The sequence below is a fragment of the Gracilinanus agilis genome, chromosome 4, assembly GCF_016433145.1.
Source record: "Gracilinanus agilis isolate LMUSP501 chromosome 4, AgileGrace, whole genome shotgun sequence".
In the NCBI taxonomy this organism is placed as follows: Eukaryota; Metazoa; Chordata; class Mammalia; order Didelphimorphia; family Didelphidae; genus Gracilinanus; species Gracilinanus agilis.
Window position 1 is genome coordinate 133,023,955 of NC_058133.1, and position 25,187 is coordinate 133,049,141.

A 25,187-nucleotide genomic window follows, 5' to 3' on the forward strand; every position below is an offset into this window, starting at 1 on the left:
TGGATTGAGAGCCAGGCCTAGAGAGGAAAGATCCTAGGTTCAAGTCCAGGCTCAGACACTTCCCAGCTGGGTGACCCTGAGCGACTGTCCCATTGCCTACTGGTTGTGGCCCTATGCTCCTAGAATGGAGTCCCAGGGGGGAAAAAAAAATTAACTTATAGGTGGAAGAGTGGTAAGGGTAGGCAATGGGGGTCAAGTGACTTGCCCAGAGTCACACAGCTGGGAAGTGTCTGAGGCCGGATTTGAACCTAGGACCTCCTGCTCTCAATCCACTGAGCTACCCAGCTGCCCCCGATAGCTAACCTTTTAGAGACAGAGTGCCTGACCCCAACCCCTTACCCCAGGCAGGGAAGGAAGTATTCCCATTGGCTGCTGGGCAGAGGTGTGAAGGAAGTGAGGAAAGTCCTCAGGTGCATGGAGAGGGGGAGGGGAACAGCTCCACCCCAAGTCCCTCTGGCTTTCTAGTAACAAACTCTGAGAGGGACTGTAGGTATGCCCACAGAGAGGGCTCTGCAAGTTCTTCTGGATATGTGTGCCAAAATGTGATGGTTCACCACCACTGACTTAGACACGTAATAGCTTTGTGACCCTGGGTAAGTCACTTGACCCTGTTAGCCTCAGTTTCCTCATCTATAAAATGAGCTGGAGAAAAAAGCGACACATCATTCCAGTGTCTTTTTTAAGAAAACCCCAAATGGAGTCACAAAGAGTCAGATTCCACTAATCAACTACACAACGACAACAAAGATTTGTAGTTGTATGTAATTAAGATTCATTTGTAGTGATAAGATGAAAGACAATTTAGAAAGGGCAGTTATCTTGTATTTAATTACTTACATATAATTACTTAATTTGAGTGGCAGGGGAGAATGATTGGAAAGGGCAAGTGGGAGACAATTCAGACTTGAAAATAAAATTTAATTTTTAAAAAGAGAAAGAGCAGGGCACTCATAAGCCAGAGATGACAGGGCTTTGAATCCAGCCTCTGCTACTTAGGACTTTTGTTAACTATCAGACTCATCTGTAAAAGAGGAAGCAAAAGGAACTAATTCACATTCACAGGGCATGGTGATGATATGAGATAACATATTACAGCACTGTTTTAGTAAGCCTTAAAAAGTATTATTTTGCATATGAAGAAAATAATTTCCAAGAAAAGTGGAGTGACTTGCCCAATATCACACAGCTAGTAGCTGTAGGATAAACACCCAAATCTTCTAAACCCAGAGCTTTTTCCACAATATTCTTTTTCTTTCTTGGTTATAGTTTAGTCATGGTCGACATATCCTTCAAGATCAACTGCCCCTAGGGTTTTCTTTGCAAAGACAAAGGAGTGGTTTGCCATTCCCTTCTCCAGATTTAGGCAAAAGTTAAAAAAACTTGCCCCAAACCAAAACTAATAAGTGTCTGAGGTCATAATTGAATTCTGGTCTTTCTGGTCTTTCTTCCCCAGGCCCATTGTACCAACTAGCTGCCCCTACAATATCATTCTAGAATAATAACATCAAGAACAATGATAATGTCAAAGAAAACTTTCTATAATTACTGTTGGATGAGTTGAAATCTTAGATTAAAAAAAAAAACAAAACCTTAGTGGCTCAGAGAAAGAAATCCTGCATTGGGAGTCAGAAGATTTAGATTGACCTGCTTGTTGGCCATACTATTTTTTTCTTTACTTGCATGCCCTTAAATGAAATCCTCTCTGGGCCTCAGTTTTCTCTCTGTAAAAACAGAGCTTTAAATCCTGATTGCTATAAATACTACTAGACATTCTTGGATGAGATGCACTCATCAGTCCATGGATTTTAAATCCCAACCAGGATGGCCCATGAAAACAAATTAGTTGTCTTTACAAAAAAAGTTAGATATGTTGGGGGAGGAGGGCTACTGTTGTAAAGTCCATAGAAGCAGTGTTAGGAGACAGGCAGACACAGGTTGAAATCCTGCCTTTATTACATACTGGCTGAATGACCCTCCGCAAATCACCTAAGTCCTCAATGCTCTAGTCACCCCTCTCAGATAGTGGTTCCTCATGAGGTTACCTCATGAATGTGTGTAATGGACCACAGAATACCTTTTTTAAAAATAGTTTTTAATTTAATCTATTTTTTAAATTTCCAATTATACATAATAACAAATTTCCACAACAGTTTTAGAAGTTAGACGATCCAAATTTTCTCCCTTCTTCCCTTCCCTTCTCTTCCTGGAGCTAGCAAGCAATTGGATCTGGGTTATACATGTATTATCAAGCAAAACATTTCCAAATTGTTCATTTTTATAAGAAAATAATCACATAAAACCAAAACCCCAAAATAAAAATCCAAATAAAGTGGAAAATCATATGCTTTGCTCTAAATTCCGACTCCCTCAGTTCTTTCTATGGAAGTGGATAGCATTCTGTCATAAATCCCTCAGGGAGGAAATGTCTAAACAACTTATATTATCTGATAGTGATGGAACACCATTGTGCTAAAGGGAATAACGAACTGGAGGAATTCCACGTGAACTGGAAAGACCTCCAGGAATTGATGCAGAGTGAAAGGAGAAGAACCAGCCTTATACATAGAGACAGATACACTGTGGTACAATCAAATGTAATGGATTTCTCTACTAGCAGCAATGCAATGACCCAGGATAATTTTTATTCACATCCAGAAAAAGAACTGTGGGAGTAGAATCACAGAAGAAAAACATATGGTGAGTCATATGGTTTGATTGGGGATATGCTTGGGAAGGGTGACTTTAAATGATCGCTCTATTGCAAATATTAATGATATGGAAATAGGTTTTGAACAATGATACATGTAAAACCCAGTGGAATTGCTCATGGGCTCCAGGAGAGGGGAGGAAAAGAACATGAATCATGTAACCATGTAAAAATATTCTAAATTAATTAATCGATAAAAAAATTTAAAAAAAAATTTTAAGGGTCCTCAGGAATCATGGTAGTGCTAGTAGTAGCTATGCTTATCCCATTTGATGATCCCTCAATGTTGCTGTTACTATGTACAATGTTCTCCTGGTTCTGCTTATTTCACTCTGCATCAATTCATGTAGGTCTTTCTAGATCTTCCTGAGATCATCCTGTTCATCATTCCTTACAGCACAATAGTGTTCCATCACTACCATATTCCACAGCTGGCTCAGCCATTCTCCAATTGATGAATCCCCTCAATTTTCAATTCTTCGCCACCACAAAAAAAGCAGGTATAAATATTTTTGTTCAAATATGTCCTTCTACCCCTTTTTAAAAATGCCCGAAATTACAATTTTCTACCCCACACACACAACCATCTTGGGAGAAAAAAATACTCTGAAGTAAATAATCTTGCCTTTCTAAGGTGGGAAAACAGAACAATTCCCAATACTTCAATGAATTAAATCTAAATAAACTTCAGTTGAAATTTGCAGAACATTGTGAGAATGATGGAAATCTCTAAGGCTTCTTCACCAGTTTGGTTGAGGTTTTTCTACCATATCTAAAAGCAAAGCAAATTACTGAACTATAATAAAGGAACATAGAGAGCAGTCTTACAAACGTAAAGCATTTGGTACTTTTAACAGACCCAACTGATTACAATGCAGTCATCTCTCTAGAACTGCCATTAAAATGTTTATAGGCTACTGTAACAACCCCATAACCCAAAGAATGGGAACATTATGAAACAAAATGGCTTGTCTAGCTGTCTTTGGAGCAGCTAGGTGGCTCCATGAATAGACAGAGCCAGCCGTGGAGACAAGAGATCCTCGGTTCAAATTTGACCTCAGATACTTCAGAGGTGTGACCCTGGGCGATTCATTTAACCCACACTGCCTGGTCCTTAGTGCTCTTCTGCCTTGGAACTGATACTGAGTGAGTTTTGATTCTAAGATGAAAAAGAAGAATTTAAAGTTTTTGAGGAAGCTTTTCTAAAAAAAAAAAAAGCAAGAAACGAAGGAGAAAAAAGATGGATGAAAAGGAGGGGGGAGGAAGGAAGGAGAAAAGGAAAAAAAGGGAAAAGGCAATCTGGATAAACTAACCTCCAGAACCCACAGTTAAAAATAAACAAAGGAATCCCAAAATGAGCTGGTTTTCCCTGACCGCTATGGTGGAATCTGCCTCAATTTTCTGCATTTTTTTCTAGAGTTGATCCAGCATGAGTCGTTGCCTTCCTTGTAGGATGAGTTTTCAATAGACTGCTGAGATAGCTAAGTAAGGTCTTTATAAAGAGATTCCATTAAAAAAAAAAAAAATTAAAGGCGCCAGCTGGGTAGCTCAGTGGATTGAGAGTCAGGCCTAGAGATGGGAGGTCCTAGGTTCAAATCCAGCCTCAGACACTTCCCAGCTGTGTGACTCTGGGCAAGTCACTTGACCCCCATTGCCTACCCTTATCACTCTTCTGCCTTGGAGTCAATCCACAGAAGTTAAGGGTTTAAAAAAAAAATTTAAAGCAGCAGTTACACCAAGCAGTCTTTCCTCCCTTCCTGCATCAGCCCTGCCAGTTTCAAATTCTGACGCTTCTTTTCCCAAAGGGCTGTGGAGAGTCTATGCTTTGAGCGGCCCCAGAATCAGAGGCTTCCTTCGGGAACAAAACATGTGCATGCCCCGCCCTGAGACACCAGTTGGGGGGTGGGGGTGTCTGTGCTTGTTACAGCACGTGCCAGGCGCGGTGCCAAATCAATAAACATTTATTGGGGGGTAGCTAGGGGACTCAGGGAATCGAGAGCCCGGCCTAGAGGCGGGAGGTCCTGGGTTCAAATATGACCTCCGACACTTCCTAGCTGTGTGACCCTGGCCAAGTCACTTAGCCCCCATTGCCTAGCCCTTACCGCTCTTCTGCCTTGGAGCCAATACCCAGCATTTGGTTGTGTGTGTGTGTTTTTTAAAGCATTTATTAAGCAGGAGTACTGCTGCGGGCTGAGTAATAATAAACGATCAGCAGCCCTGCCCTTGAAGAGCCTCCGTTCCAATAAATGTGAGGAAATCAAGGCTATCTATCATCCTGGTACCACACGAGTGTTAGGAGGGGCAAAGGGAGTCATCTGCCAGGTGGTGGAGTGAATGAGGCTCTGGCCATGGAATTCAGATTCGACCTCGAACATCCCCTCTCCAAGGCCCAACCTCACGCCCCCCCCCGACCCCTCCGACCCCCCCCAACTTGCCTTGACCTGCTTCAGTTTCTTCATCTGTAAAATGGGGACAATGATAACATCTGTCTCAGGGTGGTGTGAGGGATTAAGTGAGGCGATATTCTTAAAGGATCCTTGAAGTCCCCAATACGAGGTAATATGGGTGACTGTCGAAAAAGGACATTGAAGCAATTCTGGGGAAAGGGCAAGGGGATGGGATCGAGAGGGGATCCAGGAATTGTTCCAATCGGCTCAGTCCAAGAGTCTAGATCTCCAGCCCCAGAGCCGAGGCAGAGCGGCTAGGCCGGCACCGGCCAAGCTGTGGGGGCGGCGCAGAGCTGCGTGCGCGCTCCTCCGGGGGAGGGGCAGATCGGCAGGGCGGGCCTCAGCTCCAGTCAGGCAGGCAGGGACGCTGGGCGGTGCTGCGTGTCCCTTCTGGACCCCACCTCCGCCCCTTCTTTTTTTGCTGCCTACTCCTCCTCCGCCTCTTACCGCCGTCAGACACGAGCCCGTCCGCTCTCGGGAGGAGCCGCATCCTGCTCCGGCACGCGGTCAGCCAGGAACTGGAAGAAGGCTTGCGCGGCCGAGGGAGCAGCTGCAGCCGCTGCCGCCGCGATGGGGGCCTGTGTGTCGCGGCAGGACTTCGAGTGGGTCTATACGGATCAGCCTCACGCAGACCGTCGTCGGGAGATCCTAGGTGAGAAGGCTGTCCGCACCGGGCCCGTTATATGCGTCCCCTTGCTCCCGAGGCTGGTTCGGCTGCGCTGAGCTTGGGCAGGGGCAGGAAAAGAGCGCGTCCTGCCGGGGCTGGGGCCCGTTACCAGCCGCACCCCAGTTCCTGCGCAGAACCCCTCCCCCGCTTCCCGTCTGCCCCAGTCCTGCCTGCCTGGGTAGGGAAGGGGCACCCTCCTGGGGCCTGCTCGCTGGCCCCATCCGCCTCTTCCCCTGAGCCCCTCGGGAGTGCAGAGAAAGGGGGTCCGGGCGGACGGGACGCGGGGCGGGCACTGCAGCGGTCCGGGAGTGTCTCCATCCCGCTTTCCTCCCCTCCCCCTCCCCTTCCCGCGGAGAGCTGCCACTCAGGGAGCACGAGCCGGAGGGAGCGGGCCGGGCTGCTCGGCCTTCTCACACACACTCATCCTTTTTTTTTTTTTGCCTTCCCTCAGAGATTAGCGATAATCCCGGGGGCGACAAGTGAAATGTGTTCGACCCTTAAAGCTGGCCTCTTAAACTGCTAGTGTTGAGGTGATCCCGCCGCCCTTCCATCCTGCCCAATAATGACCGTGGCAGCGCTTCTGGGGCCCGGCCACCTCCCTCCTGACCAGAGCAGGGGATATGCTTTCCACAGAGCCATCTTCCAGGAGCTTCAAAATACGTGCCGACATTGGCGTAGTGACAAGTGTCATCCCAGAGAGAGCGAAAACAACGGGCGGCCGATCCTGCTTTTATCAGCATCTCCGAGGTGTGCTGGCACCTGAATTTGGAGCTTGTCTTCAGTGTCGTGTAGAGGCTCCCTAACATGAAGTTGCCCCTCCTAGTTGATAGGCCAGCATGCTTTCATAACATAATATGATTATTTAATGGCCGAGCCTGAAGGTATTTAGAGTCCATAAAGCCCAATTTCTTTATCTTCTCAAGCAGGAAAACTAGGAACTCGAAGGGAAGAATCAGTCGCCCAGTAAACATTTTAATGTGCCAGACACTGTATTAAGCCCTGGGTTGTTTTTTAAAGGCAAAAGACAGCCACTGCTCCCAAGGAACTTACAGCCTAATGGAGAAGGCAATATGCCAATAATTATATACAAAGCAAATTATAAGCAGGAAATAATTAAAAGAGGGAAAGTGCTGGAATTAGGAGTTTGGGAAGACTTCCCAAAGAAGGTGGGATTAAATGAAATCACCACTTACTACATGCTAGGCACTGTGCTAATTTGAGAAATCAATTGAGGGATAAAATCAAGTCTAGAAGTCAGTTCCTGTTTTCTAAAGTGTTTTTTTTTGCTGGTCACTAGGTATTGCTTAATTCCCAAGAATAGATTGAAGGGGCAGCCAGGGGGCTCAGAAGATAGAGATACTGGCCTGGAGTTGGGAGGGTATGGGTTCAAGTGTGACCTCAGGCACTTCACTCTTCCTAGCTGTGTGACCCTGGGGAAGTCACTTAAAACTCCATTGCTTAGCCTTTACTAGTCTTCAGTCTTGGAACAGATAGTATCAATTCTAAGACAGAAGATAGTTTTTTTTTTTCTTAAATAATAATGTGACAGAGTCTTGGTTTTTACCTAATGGGGCCTAAAATGTATTTAGGAAGATGAGAGATACAAGAAAAAAAAATTTAGTTGCATTATTAATTTAATAATTTTAGCAAAAGTAAATGGCAAAATAAGTAATAAGACATATAATAAAGCCTCAAACTCATTTTTTCCTTGTCAAAATGTTAAAAAATAGTTTCAACATATCTAAAACACAACTCCTCTAAATACTTCCTTCTTCCCCACCATCTGCCATTGTTGCCAAGTTCTCTCTTCAGTGGAAGCTCTACAGCTCTAGATTCTCTCTCTATTTCTACCACAGCTACCTTGGGCCAAGCTGCCTTGGGCCAAATCTCAACACTTCTTGGCAGAGATCTGCCAGGTATTTCGTCCCATAAAGCTTTCAACAAGTCACTTCACCACTCCTGAATCTCGGCTTCTTCAACTACTCAAGCCATTAAACACGATTGATTCCAAGGAAGCTCTTCCAACTCTATTGTATCCTGTAACCTGTTAGCCTTCTGCCTGATCTTTCTACTTCTCTAAAATGCCTTAGGAAACACTACCTGAGTAATAATTTGTTCCTCTATCCTTACATGTTCAGAAAAAATTTGATTTTTCTATTTGGTTTCCCAGAGCACTCTAGAAGACTTGTTCTGTTCAGAAAGAACTTGAGAAAACCTTGCAGCCACACTAAGCCAAAGATAGTTGCTACATTCAGCCTCAAAGCAGGGGGATTTTTTTTGTTTTTGTTTTTTCTTCAGAAAAATTGTGCATATTATCACAAATCATAGGATCATAATTTAGAGTTGGAAGACACCTTAGAGTTCATTAAGTCAATCTTTCCCTGAGGGAACTTGCCCTAGTATAATGCAAGTCTTTGAACTCACTTTCTCTGTTTCCATATCTAACCTACATCTTGATCCAGATTAATGTGAAAAATTAATTTCCTTTAATGGTCTAATATCCTCTCCATTGTACTTTCAGTGAATTGAAGGAAAGTTGTCAACTATGTTATATGAAGTCAGAGGAAGTAGCACTTGGGGATCAGGATGGGGAATGGAAAGTGAAAATTGAGGAATAGGAGTACAGTATTGTTCTAGTCTTTACAATTCTCTTTCTCATCTACAAAAATTGCCTTTTACTGCTAGTATACCCATCTTGAAATACAAAGATATTTTAGCTTTTCATTTTGCTTTGTTGACTTTAAATATTTTTTAACTCACTGATTTTATGTTTAGCACAGAAGACAAACATCAAAACAAATCAGATTACTATGTCATCCTGAAATCATAAGTAAGCACAATTTTAGAATCAAAATTTTAGAGCCAGAATTTTTTTTAAATTAAAAATAATCTATTTCAATTCCATTCATTTTGCAGATAAAGGTTCAGAAAATTTGATTTGCTTAAAGTTACACAGACTGAACTCCATGTAGTAAAAAGAATATTGAGTCAGAAGAAACCCATGTTCAAATCCTTAATTCTGGCAAAGTACTGCCCCAATTTCCTCATTTGTAACTAATCACTACTTTATTTAAAAAAGGCAGAGGCTTGAGACCTGTGTAACCCCCTAGGCAAGTAATTTAACCTCTGCCTCCTGCATTTTCCATGCGGTAAAATGGGTAGCACCTACCTCCCTGTGTTGTTGTAAGGATCAACTAAGATATTTATAAGTGCTTTCCAAACCATAAGCACTATATAAATATTAAAGAGACGATCAAATAAGAGTGTGTGTAAGTACATTAAAAGAGTATGTAAATGACAAGCATTCTTTTATTTCCTACTATCATTAGTATTAGAACAAAGATATCCTGACACCAGGCCAGCCTGGGCACACAACACTGAGCCTATAAGTTTGTTTCTGACAAAATACAAAATTCTGTATAATTTGAAAATTCAGATGTGGGAATTAATTTAGTTTGGACTGCTGAACTATTTTTTGTACTTATTCTTTCCTAACTTTTTTTTTCTTTTCTTCACAGCCAAATATCCAGAAATAAAATCTTTGATGAAACCAAATTACAACTTGATATGGATCGTAATTTTGATGGTCCTTGCACAGTTGGTTGCATTTTACTTAGTAAAAGACTTGGACTGGAAATGGGTTATATTCTGGGCTTATGCCTTTGGAAGCTGCCTTAGTCATTCAATGACTTTAGCTATTCATGAGATCTCTCACAACCTTGCATTTGGAAATTACAAGGCTCTTTGGAACCGGTGGTTTGGAATATTTGCAAATCTTCCTTTTGGCATTCCATACTCTGTTTCCTTCAAGAGGTACCACATGGATCATCATCGATACCTAGGAGCAGATGGCATCGATGTGGATATTCCTACTGATTTTGAAGGCTGGTTTTTCTGCACTCGTTTTAGGAAATTTATATGGGTTATTCTTCAGCCTCTTATTTATGCTTTTCGACCGATGTGCATCAACCCCAAACCGATTTCTTATTTGGAAGTTATCAATATGTTGGTTCAATTAAGTTTTGACATTTTTATTTACTATTTTTTTGGAATCAAATCTCTTATCTACGTGTTTACTGGTTCAGTATTTGGTCTAGGTTTGCACCCAATTGCTGGACATTTCATAGCTGAACATTACATGTTTCTAAAAGGGCATGAGACTTTTTCCTATTATGGACCTCTTAATTTCTTTACCTTCAATGTAGGTTATCATAATGAACATCATGACTTTCCCAACATTCCTGGAAAGAACCTTCCATTGGTAAGTATTTTCCCATTTGTTAAGGTTGGTAATTTAGAATTATTAGTCCCAATTTACCTAATTTGGACAAGAATGACATCAAATAGGTTTTTATTATCTTAGCTATTTTTTTAAACCCAAGTTAAATATGATGAAGAGTTCACTTGGATATAAGATAAGTGAGGAATTTGTCTTTCCAGTATGGTTTATGTAATTGCTTCGTCTAACCTTTGCCACTAGCAAGAGAATAATACTCTCAATGACATTTAAAGAGGGACACTTTGGTAAGGCACATTGTTTTCATTAACTAATGTGAAAAGCCAGCATTTCCTCTTCTTAAAGTACCAACAGTACACAGGCTTTTACAGAGGCCAGTTTAGGCTCAGAGGATTGAAAACTAGAAGCAACTTTAGTAGTCATGGAACCCAACTCTCTCCTTTTACTGATAAGGAAACTGAGGCTCAAAAGAGAAGTGATTTGCCCAAGGTCACACAACTTCCATGACTGGGATTTGAACCTTGGGCTTTTGAACCTCTAGCCTTTCCCTCCAAATCCAGCACTTTTCCCACTACAGCAACAAAGCCTCTCCTCTACAGGTAAATTATCTGATGGCCTGAGGTGAGTGAGGAATTCCTGGGCTCCACCAGTCATAATCACTTCTGACTAGATTAGGCTGTTGGAAGAGCTGTCATTGTGGGTAAAAAGCATGGTTCTGAGTCCTGGAAAAATTCCCCAAACTCCCCCCTAAGGAAAGGGAGCAATACCTGTAAGTAGAAGTATTTAGAACGTCTATAGAATCTACTCCAGCATGCCGCACTTTGGGCAAAGACAGTTAGTTCAGAAATGGCAAGTCTGGATTAGCCAAGGTTACTTCACCTGACTCTCTTTACTACCTAATTGATCTCTTTTTACAGAGAGGGGGCACTGTCCTATGTAATTGGGCTCCCTGGAAGCAACTTAAATTTGGCTCCATTTTCTCTCTTCTCTAGAGGGATTTCCTTCCTTCCTATTAGAGTCCTTTGCTTTAAAGTTAAGGGGATTTCTGCCATTAGGATGAGTTGTTATGAGAGTTTTTTTTGTTTTGTTTTGCTTTTTAAAGCCTAGAGACTCTGCCATCCGGTAAAATCTTAAAATAACTGAGCAGTTGTAGTGTAATCTAACACCATTATGTAGCTACTCTGTCATTATAGTCATGTGCAAGTCTAAATAGTAAATGTGTAGAGCCTGGCTTTTAACTTTGTACTTTTGTTTCCTCTTCTTTAATGGGTGAAATGAATTCTTTTTGTTTTTCTTTATGGTTCAACTAGAAAAGCTCAGCACATTTTGAATTGAAAGTTTCTGAGAGAGATCACTTTTCTTGTAATCTATAGACCTTGTGTACTAACAAAAACTTGGTCTAGCTTACATGGAATTAGCACTTTGATCAGTCTTAGTTGTCACAAAAGGCAATAATAGCAACCAAGGATTCTTAATTTCCTATCCTGTCCTATCTTCTCTCTCATAGTCACAGTAGCAGACTTCCTGGCACTTTTCTGATCTTCCCCACAAATAAGAGAATGTAGTATTCTGAGACTAATAGACTTGCTCAAGGTCACGTGACTACTTCAGATGTAGAACTAGGATCTTAATTTTAGCAATTTAAAAAAAATATTGTGAAAAGAGCTCTGAGCTTGAAGTTAGGAGATGGACTTCAATGATCATTTTAATTATTTGGTTTATTATAATTTAAAATTTTGCAAATACTTTGAGAATTATTTCATAAAATGTTAGGTCACTCATATTTGAAACTCAATTTAGAGGCTAAAATTAAGGAATTTTGGAGCCTTTCATCACAATCAAAATTTTGCTATTCTATTCCTATATTCCTAGGGAATTTCAGGCTATTAATCTTATATTTTATCTTTATATTTTTGATCCTCAGTTCTTTTAATGAACAATTGGAAATCACCTAGGGCAGATTTGATTATGCTTAAAATTTCAAAATTATGTGTTTTACTATTTGAAAAGATTTTTAATTTATTCAGAATTATTGTAAGGATTATTTCTTCTCTATCCCCAACCTAGCATACATGGTACCTTGCACATGGTAAGGGCTTAATACTTTTCTAATAAGTCTATCAACAAGCATTTATTAAGAGTTTTCTAGGTACTGTACTCAGTTCTAGAGTTACAGAGAAAGGCGGCACTATGGTCCCTGCCCTGTCTCATTCTAATTGGGGAGACTCCATGCAAGATCCATGCATTGTCAGAGAATTTGTAGAGGGAAAGTGACAGGGAACTCTGTGTTGTGACATGAGAGTAAATATCTTCTCAGTGCCTGGGTAACCCCAAGATTGCTTTTCAAAGTGTGGTCTGAAGATTCTTCAGGCCCTTTCAGGGTCCATGAGATTAACACTATTTTCATAATAATTTGATGTTTTCATTTAGTTTGATTTTATCTTTTAATAATATGCTAAATGTTGATAAACATAATCCACATAAACAAAAGCTTAGAGATCCACAATAATTTTAAGACTATAAAGGATCCTGATACCTGAGCTCTGCTACTCTTAAGACCCTATAAGCAGCTTCCTCCCTTGCCAAAGAAAAGGTGACTTTTTCACCTTTGTAGAAAAAATTTTATAGGACTTTTGGATAACTGGCAGACTGAAACTGAAGAAGAGGAGCCATTTAAAGGAACTTAATAGTGCCTAAAATTTGTGCCCTGTTGGATGTATACATTAATCTCTAACCACAAACCAGGAAGTTAGTTTGCCACAGTTCCTAAATAAAACACTCATTTATGTTATGATAATCTTTCTTTTCCATACAATTCATGGTCTCCTGCCTTATTGAATTCCCTTGATGTACTTTTTATTTGTTGGTATTTATTTTTGGATCCAAATATAATTCTAAGAAATTGAAATGATCATATTAAATCATCATTCCAGCAGCCAAACAAACCTTCATCCTACTCAATCCCATGAGTTTTCAAATTAACACGGAAGGTTAAGGCCCACAATGGAAAAGGAAGGCACTGTGCAAAGGACACAAAAATACAGTGAAAAATAGTCCCTTGTGCCCCTAGTGCTTACTGGGTATGGCAGGGGTGTGGGCTAAGTGTATCTGGGCAAAGACTTGTAAAAAAAATAATGATTTTTACAAAGCCGAAACACCAGAAACTCCAGACCTAACCATTGTTCAGTTTCTTTTTTCTACTAGGTGCTTACTAGCAACTTAATTTGAAGTCATACTTGTAATACCACAGTTAATAACTGACTAGCAAGTTTGTAGTACCACCAACCACTCCCCTCTACCACCTCTACCTTCCCCCATTTTTTTCCAAAGAGGCTGGCTCTGAGTCTTCTTTTAGGATATTTACTCTGGTAATGCAAATGACTTTGAATTTAGCAAGTTGTTAACCTTAATATTGGGTCCGTCTCCCCTGCTTTGCACTCTGCCTGATTCATTGGAATCGTTAATCCCTAAAATAAAGGAAAACATTTTAGAAATTTGGTCAACAAATGTAATAAATTGCTACTAGTAGCAGTGCAATGATCAAGGACAATTCTGAGGGACTTATAAGAAAAAATGCTATCCACATATAAAGAAAGAACTGCGGGAGCAGAAATGCAGAAGAAAAACATATGATTTATCACTTCATAAAGTTGAAAAATAAATAACACATTAGTAACCCCCCCAAAAAAAGAATTTTTATCAAGACTGGTTAATCATATGAAGCACTAGTACTGTAATGACTTATCTTTTAAGTATGTGTGTTTGTTTTGTTTTGTTTTTATTGCAGGTGAAAAAAATAGCAGCAGAATATTATGACACCTTGCCCCACTACAACTCCTGGATAAAAGTGCTCTATGATTTTGTGATGGATGATACTATCAGTCCCTATTCTAGAGTGAAGAGACATCTGAAGGGGCAAGTGAAACTGGATTAATGAGCCAAAGGAGAACTCTTCATAGTAGCTTTAAAAATAGTTTACAAAAATGTATATTACTTCCCCTTATATTTATATTTTGAATTATTTCACTTAAGACTAAGGAGATTTAGAAGCTTCCCCTGCACAAATTCTAAGTAGGAGCTCTACAAGAAATTTCAAGAATCGAACATGATCTTAACCAATTAACATGCTTCTCCTGTGTCTTCATTTTCTCCTGTGTAATCTGAATGAAGCTATAATTCCACTTGCTTCTGTGCTATTACATGTAGTTCTTAAAAACTACTTTAGCAGTGTCAGCATTTGGGGGGAACTATATTGTAAGAAAGACTTTAAAGAAGTTTTATTTTGTTCACTGCCCATTTCCTTCATCTATATGTTCCCTTCATTGTCTACAGAGAATGGTCATTATATTATAAGGAGTGAGCTTAAAACACATCTAATAAATAGGATTTGTTAATCACAACTCTTTCTTCATCTCATGCTTTTGCATTACTCAATGAGGGGGAAGAGACTACATACCATAGGGACAGAGTCACAAAAATAGTTCCTGGAACTTTAGAATAGAAAAGATTCTGTCCCTAGCTGAAGGAAGAAAGCAGGTTGATTGATAGAGGTTCCAATATATGTTTTGATGAATCACTGAGCTAATTCTTTTTTGCGTTCCCGTTCTTGTGACATTCATCAGTACACTATAAGCACCTTGCTCAACTTACACACTGCTAGACTGGAGATTCAAGAAAAGGCAAATAATAGTACCTGCCCTCAAGGAATTTATAATCTAATGAAGGGAATTACCAGTTTTGCAGCTGAAATCACCAGTTCATATAATCAGTTCATTTTCTGGCACCCTCTAGAGGTACAGAGCAAGAGCAAGGAGGCCTTGGGACACAGGGGAAGGAGAACACAAGTGGAGAGGCCTTGGGGAAAACCTGCTGGTGGCTGGAGGTTGAGGGAGTGGGCTGTAGTCACCCGAGGGGAGGGGCCAAACCCTGGACCTTTCTGAGAGCTTGCCAGCGGGGTAGGAGGGTAGCACTAACCCGAGGGGTTGGAAAGATGATGGAGAAGGGAAGGGGAGGGAAAGATGCCCTTTATGTTTTGGATGCTTTCTATTGGCCATCTAGGATAAGGGGACGCCGACTCAGGGCTGGGCAGGCTTTGGGGGCCTTGGAGGCAGATTTGAGAATCCTCAGCACCGAGATGGTAGTTAAATCCCCCGGAACTAATGAAATCAAGGGCAATAGATGGGGAAGGAGGCCAAGACTACAACCCAAGGGACCCCCACGGTCAGAGGAGGACCCAGGAGAACCAGGACAGAGAGGCTGAGGAGGAGGTGGAGGCCTGAGGCCACTAAGATGTGAGGGAGGCTGCCAGTGAATGCTGGATCCCTGCCTTAGTGTAAGGAGTTCCCAGAGGAAGTGGAGGCCCCGCGGCAGAAGGCCTGTCGGGCACTCGGTTGCTGCGTTTGATAGGCATGGAAGGGTCACGTGAGAGTTTTCGGGCTGAGCCAGGCAGAGCACGTGAGTGCGCTACAGGGAACTAGCCGCGAAAACAGGCCTCAGCGACAACCGGAAAGGCTTTTCCAACAGGGCTGGAAAACACGCGGACGAGGCCCGAGGCAGTGAGGCTGGTGACAAGGGGTCCCTCTTTAGATATTTTTTGAGCAGCTCTCATGCCCCGAGGACACAAATGGGGAAAAGGAGGACCCTGCCGTCTGGGAGACCCCCGGAAAAGGGCAAACCGGGCAGAAGCTTTACTGGGTGGAAATGACAGGAGGGCGGAGATAGAGCGCCTGCGTGTGCCCGGACCAGGCTCTTTATTCTACCTGATCCTCCTGGTGGTAAGAGGACTTGGTAACTGATGGGAAGTATTCAGGAGGACACCTCGGTGGTGAGCCTGGGTTAGGGGGAGAAAGCCGTACCCTGGAGAGTAAGAGGCATCCGGAAAGAGATGGGACAAAAAAGATAGCAAGTTCAGTTTTGAATATAATGACTTTAAAAGGTGAGGGTAAAGGACAGCAGGGCGGCTTGGTGGATAGAGTTCCCGGACTAGAGCCAGGAGGTCCTGGGTTCAAATATGGTCTCTGAACCTTCCTAGCTGTGTGACCTTGGGCAAGTCACTTCACTCTGATTACCTAGTCCTTACCACTCTTCTTCTGCCTTGGGACCTATACTCATAACCCTTCTAAGACCAATAGTGAGGGTTTTGTTTGCCTTTATTTAAGTCCATAGATGGGGACAGTTGGCCTTGGCCCAAAGGGGGTTGGGGAGATGGGCAAGGATTTGCCCCAAGGCATTTCTTTTTTCCCCCTTACTTAGCACTTATTTATCTTTTTTTAATTTCATTTAATTTTAATTTTATTTTTTAGAAAAATTTCCCATGGTTACACGATTCATGTTCTTACTTTCCCCTTCACACACACACACACACACACACACACACACCCATAGCCCATAGGCATTTCCACTGGTTTTAACATGTGTCATCAATCAAGACCTATTTCTTGTGTGTGGTTCTTTCCAGTCTACATCCCCAACCATGTCCGCATCAACCCATGTGTCCAAGCAGTTGTTTTTCTTCTGTTTCCACTCCTGTAGTTCTTCCTCTGAATGTGGGTAGCGTTCTTTTCCATAAGTCCCTCAGAATTGTCCTGGGTCATTGCTTTGATGCCAGTACAGAAGTCCATTACATTCGATTTTACCACAGTATATTGGTCTCTGTGTACAATGTTCTTCTGGCTCTGCTCCTTTTCCTCTGCATCAATTCCTGGAGGTCTTTCCAGTTCACATGGAATTCCTCCAGTTTATTATTCCTTTGAGCACAATAGTATTCCATCACCAGCATATACCACAATTTATTCAGCCATTCCCCAATTGAAGGGCATACCCTGATTTTACAGTTTTTTTGCCACCACAAAAATCTTAACTATAAATATTTTTGTACAAGTCTTTTTATCTGTGATCTCTTTGGGATACAAACCCAGCAATAGTATGGCTGGATCAAAGGACAGGCAGTCTTTTTTTTTTTTTAAACCCTTAACTTCTGTGTATTGGCTCATAGGTAGAAGAGTGGTAAGGGTGGGCAATGGGGGTCAAGTGACTTGCCCAGAGTCACACAGCTGGGAAGTGTCTGAGGTCAGATTTGAACCCAGGACCTCCCGTCTCTAGGCCTGACTCTCAATCCACTGAGCTACCCAGCTGCCCCGCAGGCAGTCTTTTAGAGCTCTTTGGGTATAATTCCAAATTGCCATCCAGAATGATTGGATCAGTTTACAACTCCACCAGCAATGCATTAATGTCCCAATTTTGCCACATCCCTTCCAACATTTATCACTTTCCTTTGCTGTCATTTTAGCCAATCTGCTAGGTGTGAGGTGGTACCTCAGAGTTGTTTTGATTTGCATTTCTCTAATTATTAGAGATTTATTGATAGTTTTGATATCTTTATCTGAAAATTGCCTATTCATGTCCCTTGCCCATTTATCAATTGGGGAGTGACTTGGTTTTTTATACAATTGATTTAACTCCTTGTATATTTGAGTAATTAGACCTCTGTCAGAGTTTTGTTATAAAGGTTTTTTCCCAGTTTGTTGTTTCCCTTCTAATTTTGGTTGCATTGTTTTTGTTTGTATGAAAACTTTTTAATTTAATTTAATCAAAATTATTTATTTTACATTTTGTAATTTTTTCTCTAACTCTTGCTTGGTTTTAAAATCTTTCCTTTCCCAGAGATCTGACAAGTATACTATTCTGTGCTCACCTAATTTACTTTATAGTTTCCTTCTTTATATTCAAGTCATTCACCCATTCTGAATTTATCTTGGTGTAGGGTGTGAGATGTTGATCTAAACTTAATCTCTACCATATTGTTTTCCAATTTTCCCAGCAGTTTTTGTCAGATAGTGAATTTTTGTCCCAAAAGTTGGGCTCTTTGGGTTTATCATAGACTGTCTTGCTGACATCACTTACCCCAAGTCTATTCCACTGATCCTCCCTTCTCTCTCTTAGCCAGTACCATATTGTTTTGATGACTGCTGCTTTATAGTATGGTTTAATATCTGGTACTGCTAGGCCACCTTCCTTCACATTTTTTTTTCATTATTTCCCTTGATATTCTTGATCTTTTGTTCTTCCAAATGAACTTTGTTATAGTTTTTTCTAATTCAGTAAAAAAGTTTTTTGGTAGTTTGATAGGTATGGTGCTAAATAGGTAAATTAATTTGGGTAGAATGGTCATTTTTATTATGTTAGCTCATCCTACCCATGAGCAATCAATTTTTTTCCAATTGTTTAGATCTAGTTTTAATTGTTTGGAAAGTGTTTTGTAGTTGTGTTCAAATAATTCCTGTGTTTGTTTTGGTAGATAGACTCCTAAGTATTTTATATTGCCTAGGGTGATTTTAAATGGTGTTTCTCTTTCTACCTCTTGTTGCTGTGATGTGTTGGAAATATATAGAAATTCTGATGATTTATGAATACTAGCAAAGAGACTCCAGCAAATGATCAAGAGGATTATCCATCATGATCAGGTGGGATTTATACCAGGAATGCAAGGATGGTTCAGCATGAGGAAAATCATCCACATAATTGACCATATCAACAAGCAAACCAACAAAAACCACATGATTATCTCAATAGATGCTGAAAAAGCCTTTGACAAAATACAGCACTCATTCCTATTGAAAACCCTAGAAAGTATAGGAATAGAAGGAAGGACCTTTCCTAAAAATAATAAACAGTACATACCTAAAACCATCAACAAGCATCATATGCAATGGGGATAAATTAGAAGCCTTCCCAATAAGATCAGGTGTAAAACAAGGATGCCCATTATCACCTCTATTATTTAACATGGTACTAGAAACACTAGCAGTAGCAATTAGAGAAGAAAAAGAAATTGAAGGTATTAAAATAGGCAATGAGGAGATAAACTATCACTCTTTGCAGATGATATGATGGTCTACTTAAAAGATCCTAGAGAAGGTAGTAGAAATAATCAACAACTTTAGCAAAGTTGCAGGATACAAAATAAATGCCCAAGGCAATTCTTGACTCTGTAAGAGAATATTAGAGCCAGCAAGGTCTGCTAAGGGTCAGCAGCAAGTTTGTAGGATAGTCACCTGCTATTGCAGGGCCAGTGGCTGTGTATCCTTTTTTTTTTTCTTTAACCCATCCCTTCCTTCTTAGAATCCACACTGTATATTGATTCTGAGGCAGAGCTTTAAGGGCCAGACAAGGGGGTGGGGGGTAAAGGGACTTGCCCAGGGTCACACAGCTAGGAAGTGTCTGAGTCCTGAATGTATGAGAAGGAATAGAAAAGTGGTTTCAAAGGGGATATTTGGATTTTTCTGATAACCCCATTGTTTTTCTGCCTGGAAAGGGGAAACCCCAATGTGTTGGATCATAAGGCCAAAACCTTCAAATGATGCCTACTACCTAGTAAATGCCTAATAAATGCTTCTTGAAGCATTTGATTTATCACTTGTTTATTTAGGTAAATACTTTAGGGTTTTGGTTTTAGAAGATTCACTTATGAAAATGAATAATATGGAAACACGTTTTGTGTAATCCAGTGTGAGTTACTTGTCAGCTCCAGGAGGGGGAGGGAAGAAGGGAAGGAGACAGTTTGGATCATATGACTTTGGAAAACTTATGTGGAAATTTATTAAAATTTTTAAAAATGCTTCTTGGTTGATTGACAGTATGAAGACAAATGACTAAATCCCATTAATTAATGTGTGTATTAGTTTGGGTTTTGAAGAACTTGAACAAAAATGTTCAATGCTCTAAGGCAACATGAAGGGTTTTCTTTAGATAGAACACGACTTGACCACAACTAAACCACCTGCATGCATTTTTGTCTTTGAGGTGGATGGCTTTGGCTGATATGGAAATCATGTGTTCTTGTTTTGTTGTTGCCTTTTGCTTTTATTCTGCTAGATTTTCCTCCCATTTCTATATTGTAAATCTGTCTGTTATTCCTTCATTCACTTCTTTGAAGAAACCCATCACTATGGATTCATTTATACCTACCCTCCCACCAACCTACTAATTATTTCCACTTTGATAGCTATTGATCCTGACCTTTATTCCAATTTAGTTTCTTAGAGAGATTTTATTTTTCTTCTGAACTATTTTAGCATTTCTTGTTGTTGATCCAAATTCTCTTTGGATTCCACAGGTATAGGGAGCCATCCCCCTATATGGTTTTGGGGTCCTAAGTGGCGTTGGTGGATTAGGATTGTTAAGACAGGAAAAGGAAAAATGAGAACAACCAGACAAGTGGTTAGCCCATGTTGCTCTAACGCAATGGGATTTGGACTTTATTTTATACTGGTTTCAAACAAAGAACACAAAGAAAGAGTCACAGCTGTGAAGGGGTTACAAATCATACACAATCCATTAAAGTCTAAAAAGTAGAGTTATGGGTGCAAGGACAAGGGCCAAATTCCAACCACCAATTAGTAGGGGTTTAATTCTGGGAGCAGAAATAAATTTCATGGAGATGTTTACTAATTGCGTTCTGCCTTGATTTACAGATCTGCACCTGGTCAGATAGTCTGGACTAAATTGTCTGGCTCCAGTCCTTATCTAAGTAATATATTTTTAGGGTTCAGGCTTCTTAATTATCAAGGAGAGAAATTGTCAAGGAGAGAAATTAACTCAGTAGCTTCTGGTCTGGTTATGGACTCAAAGCTTTCCAACAACTCTATAATGTTTTTCCAATAAGAAAAGGTATGGATCATAAGAGGTGTCAAAAGAGGGGTCTCAGATTTTTATCTATTCTCTTATTGGCTTCCCACACACAGGATTTTCTATTTCTTCTGGTATCACTCACTTTCCTTTGTCTTACAAAATTTGTCAAGAAAACTTTGTGCTGTATTTATTCTCTTTGAGAATTCAATATTCATCCTTTTAGCTTTAGGATTTTAAAAAATTCTAAACTCAACAAGCACCAAATGAAATGAACTAGATACATACAGATTAGAACAAAGAAAGATGATATATGGTACTAGAGATCTCTAATACATCTATTATGCATAGCTTTGCCTTCCATCTCTTTTTTAATTAACAAGCATTTATTTTCTTTCCCTCACAATCATGGGGGGGAAAAGGACAAGGAGGAAATCTAAATACTTGGAACAAATATGCATAGCCAAGAAAAACAAATTCCCTCATTTTCCATGTCCAATCAGGTATGGTTCATTCTGCAGTTTGAGTCCATTACTATGCTATGAGGAGGTGGGTAGCATGCTCTACCCTTGCTCCTCTGGAAGTATGGTACATGGAACAGTATTCTTAAGACTTTCTTTTTTTTCAAGGTTATATTATTTAAATTCTCCATTTCTTGTTCTGTTAATTGGTACGTTTTGTATTTTTGTAAGTATGCATTTATTTCTTTTGTCAGTTTTATTGGCATATAGTTGGACAAAATAATTTGTGTTTTCTTTTATTTCTGCATTTGTTGTGAATATCCTTCCCTTTCATTTTCTGATACCGGTTATTTGGTTTCCCTGTTTCTTTTGAGAAATCAAATTAACCAGTGGTTTTCTTTTGTTTTGAAACCCTTACCCTCTATTTTAATATCAATTCTAAGACAGAAAAGCAACAAGGGCTAGGCAACTGAGGTTAATTGACTTGCCCAGGGTCACACAGCTAGAAAGTCTCTACAGTCACATTTGAACCACTCCTACCCTCTCCCCAACTCTAGGCCGGGCATTGTATCCTAGCTGTCATAGCTAACAGTTTTCCATTTTAAAAAACTAGCTCCTCAATGCACTGATCTGGGACAGTCCTGAAAGACTTTATGACAGGGAATGCTATCCACCTCCAAAGAAAGAACTGCTGGAGTTGGATGGATGTGAATCAAAGCATACTATCTTACACATCAGTATATTTACGGTTTTATTTGGGGGTTTTGGTTATGCTCTTACAATGACCAATATGGACGTGTGTTTTGCATGACAAGAAAAATAAAAAATTTTAAAGAAAAATTAAAAGTTTTCCAGAACTGCTGTTTAGTTACACCTCTCTTATCTTGTCTTTGTCAAGTTGAATTTTTTAACCCAAATTAGAAACTTTATCATTTTAACTATGAAATTTCTTTCTAACAGATTTGTCCTAGGGGGCAGCTGGGTGGCTCAGTGGATTAAGAGTCAGGCCCAGAGATGGGAGGTCCTGGGTTCAAACCTAACCTCAGAAACTTCCTAGCTGTGTGACCTTGGACAAGTCACTTAACCCCTAATGTCTAGTCCTTACTGCTCTTCTGCCTTGGAATCAATATACAGTATCGATTCTAAGATGGAAGGTAAGGATTTTTTTAAAAAAATTTGCCCTATCTAGCCCATTCTATCATGATCATTTTTAATTCCTACTTGGTCATACCATATGTTTGCCATCCTTCTCAGCTTTGTTTCAGCTGCAAATTTGATACCTCTGGCAACTGTGACTTCATTTACGTCACTGATTTTAAAAAAAGGTAAAACAGAACAGGCTCATAGATCTCTGGGCTTTCCCCTAGAGATCTTCCAAACTGACATGGAACCATTAAAAACAATACTTTCAGTCTGGACATTCCCCCAGTTGTGAAGCCATCTAGTCATACTATCATTATATCACAAGTCTTCATTTTGGCCACAAGAATAACAAAGACATTTTGTCAAATGCTTTGCTAAAATGTGAGTAAAATCTCTCTATACTCTAACCGTCTTGTATCCCTGTACAAATAGGAAATGGGGTTATCTGAAATTACTTATTCTTTTTTTTTTTTTTTTAACCCTTACCTTCTGTCTTGGAGTCAATACTGTGTATTGTCTCATAGGTGGAAGAGTGCTAAGGGTAGGCAATGGAGGTCAAGTGACTTGCCCAGGGTCACACAGCTGGGAAGTGTCTGAGGCCAGATTTGAACCCAGGACCTCCCGTCTCTAGGCCTGACTCTCAATCCACTGAGCTACCCAGCTGCCCCCTGAAATGACTTATTCTTGATCAAGCCATGCTGACTCTTTGTGATAACTCAATTTTTTTAAGCATTAAAGATGAATTATTCCTTTAATACTACTTTCTAGCTTACTCATAAAGAAGCATGAAGTATAACCATTAAACTTAGAGTAAAATTTAAGGCATTAATAAATAATTAGGCCATCCACAGCAGATTAAGACTGATTGCTGAGATGTTGGGGCCAAAGACCTAAAAGTAGAAGATAGTATAGGGGCTCAGTGGCAAAGTAGATAAGGGTATTGAACCTTGGGTCTGAAAGACTTAAATTCAAATCCTACCCTAGATACTTCCTAGCTGTCTGACCCAGGGCTGATCACTTCACCACTCCCTGCCTCAGTTTTCTCAACTATAAAACGGGTATAACAATAGCCCTTACCTCCCAGGGTTTTTCTAAGGATCCAGAGAGATAATATATGTAAAGCACACAGTGCCTTGTGTCTATAGACCTTAACAGTTCAGTTTGATTTGGAAAGAGCTCTCTAGTGGAATGCTCCACGGATCTATCCTTGTCTCTGTGCTGATTTTTTTTTAATTAACGGCTTAAAAGAAGTCACAGATGTCAGGTAGTAGGCACTTAATACGTGCTTATTAAAATTTTAAAAGCTGTTCATAGAGCTTATACTCTTATAGGTGAATAAAGAACATAAAAAGGAGTTAGAATGTTGAGAGGAAGAAGAGGGAGAAGCAACTTTGGAGAGAAAACAGACCGCAGAGTAAGCTGGATGTATGAAGTGAGCAATGCAACTGGACCTTCTCATGGTCTGGTGGTTCTGGGCAGGAACTTCCACAGTCATTGGTAGAGTCATTCCCAGCTGGCCAGGCAGCTACTGTCCTTATTTCACTTTGAATCAGTTCATAAAAGTTTTTCCTATGGTCCTCTATATTCATCATGTTCATTGGTTCTTCTAGCAAGTATATTCCATTGCATCCATGTACCACAACTTGTTTAGTCACTCCTTATTTTTGCTATAACTATTGCTATAAAATTGCTATTTTGGTATATATGTAGACTTTCCCTTTACCACTGATTTCCTTGAAGTAGTTTTCTGGGAAGGGAATCTCATGTTTGAAGAATATGAATATTTTAATCCTGACATCATTGTTCCAAATTGTTTTCCAGAATGGTTGGACTAATTCACTGTTTCAACAATAGTGTATTCTTGTGTTCCACCTCTCCATAATCACTCTATCTTTGCTATATGAATTTTAACAGAAGGAAATCTATTCAACGATAACATGGGAAGGATATTCAGCAAAGATACTATATTGATTTTGTTAGTGCAGCTCTACAACTTTTGCTTTTGTCACAGTGGTGCCAATAGTTGAGAGAATGGGTTGATGGAGATGACTGTGGAAAGTTTATTAGACCCAAAGGATCCAGATATTAATTAGCTAGGTTTTTAAATCTTTGGCAACTAGGAAACTAGGTCAGTGTTTCAAGCTTGGTCCAATTAAGTCTGAAATGGGTTTCGTTGCCTTTTTAGGGGAAATACTACCATAGAGCAGGTACTTTCCAATTTGGTTAGACCATGTGTGTTGTGAATGTCTAGCTATATCATGGGCCGTAATATCAAGGATCCCAAACAAATTATGAGTAGACATGGCTCCTATGACATTATATATGGTTGAGGCCAAATGGAGAAGTAGGTCAGGGGATGTCACAAAAATAAGGCTACAAGCGTACAAGTGTCAGACTGAAACATCAACATGGCTGCTGAAATTCTTTGGTAGAAAGGGGCAGAAATTCAAGTTTACCAAAAAGAAGTAATGTGTGCCTGGTCTGAACTCATTAAGAAAGGATTTGAATAGAATAAACTTCAAAGGAAGAACCATTCCAGAGTGAGAGAAAGTAGAGGAGGAGTCTAGAAATAACTAACAGTAGTAAGCAAGAATTGTTCCAGTTTCTCCTCCAGAACCAGTGTGTTAGGAGGTCAGAGAACCATGTAGTCAGTTCTGGAGAGGATGACCAGGATAATTATAGAGGGGAAAACAGAATTATCAGGGAGACACAGCAAGGCTTAGATCTTGAAGGAAGCTAAAGATTTTAAGCAACAGAGTGTGATATTAGAAATTTGGGGTTCCTTGAGGTTCCTTGGTCTTAATATTGAGATCCATGATATAAACTTCCTGTGGACATTTAGAGGACTTGAAAACTACATTTCCCATGATTCCTCTTATGTAATACAGGTGGCAGGAAG

The 25,187-nt window shown here is 40.2% G+C and overlaps 1 protein-coding gene across 1 annotated transcript; it reads left to right on the forward strand.

Annotated features, from left to right (window-relative positions):
- The first annotated feature begins 5,626 nt into the window (after positions 1 to 5,626).
- On the forward strand, positions 5,627 to 14,458 carry DEGS1 (delta 4-desaturase, sphingolipid 1). Its single transcript, XM_044672447.1, has 3 exons — positions 5,627 to 5,806; positions 9,340 to 10,082; positions 13,846 to 14,458. The coding sequence occupies exons 1-3, from the start codon at positions 5,725 to 5,727 to the stop codon at positions 13,990 to 13,992; spliced, it is 972 nt and encodes a 323-aa protein (XP_044528382.1). The 5' UTR covers positions 5,627 to 5,724; the 3' UTR covers positions 13,993 to 14,458.
- The last annotated feature ends 10,729 nt before the right edge of the window (positions 14,459 to 25,187 follow it).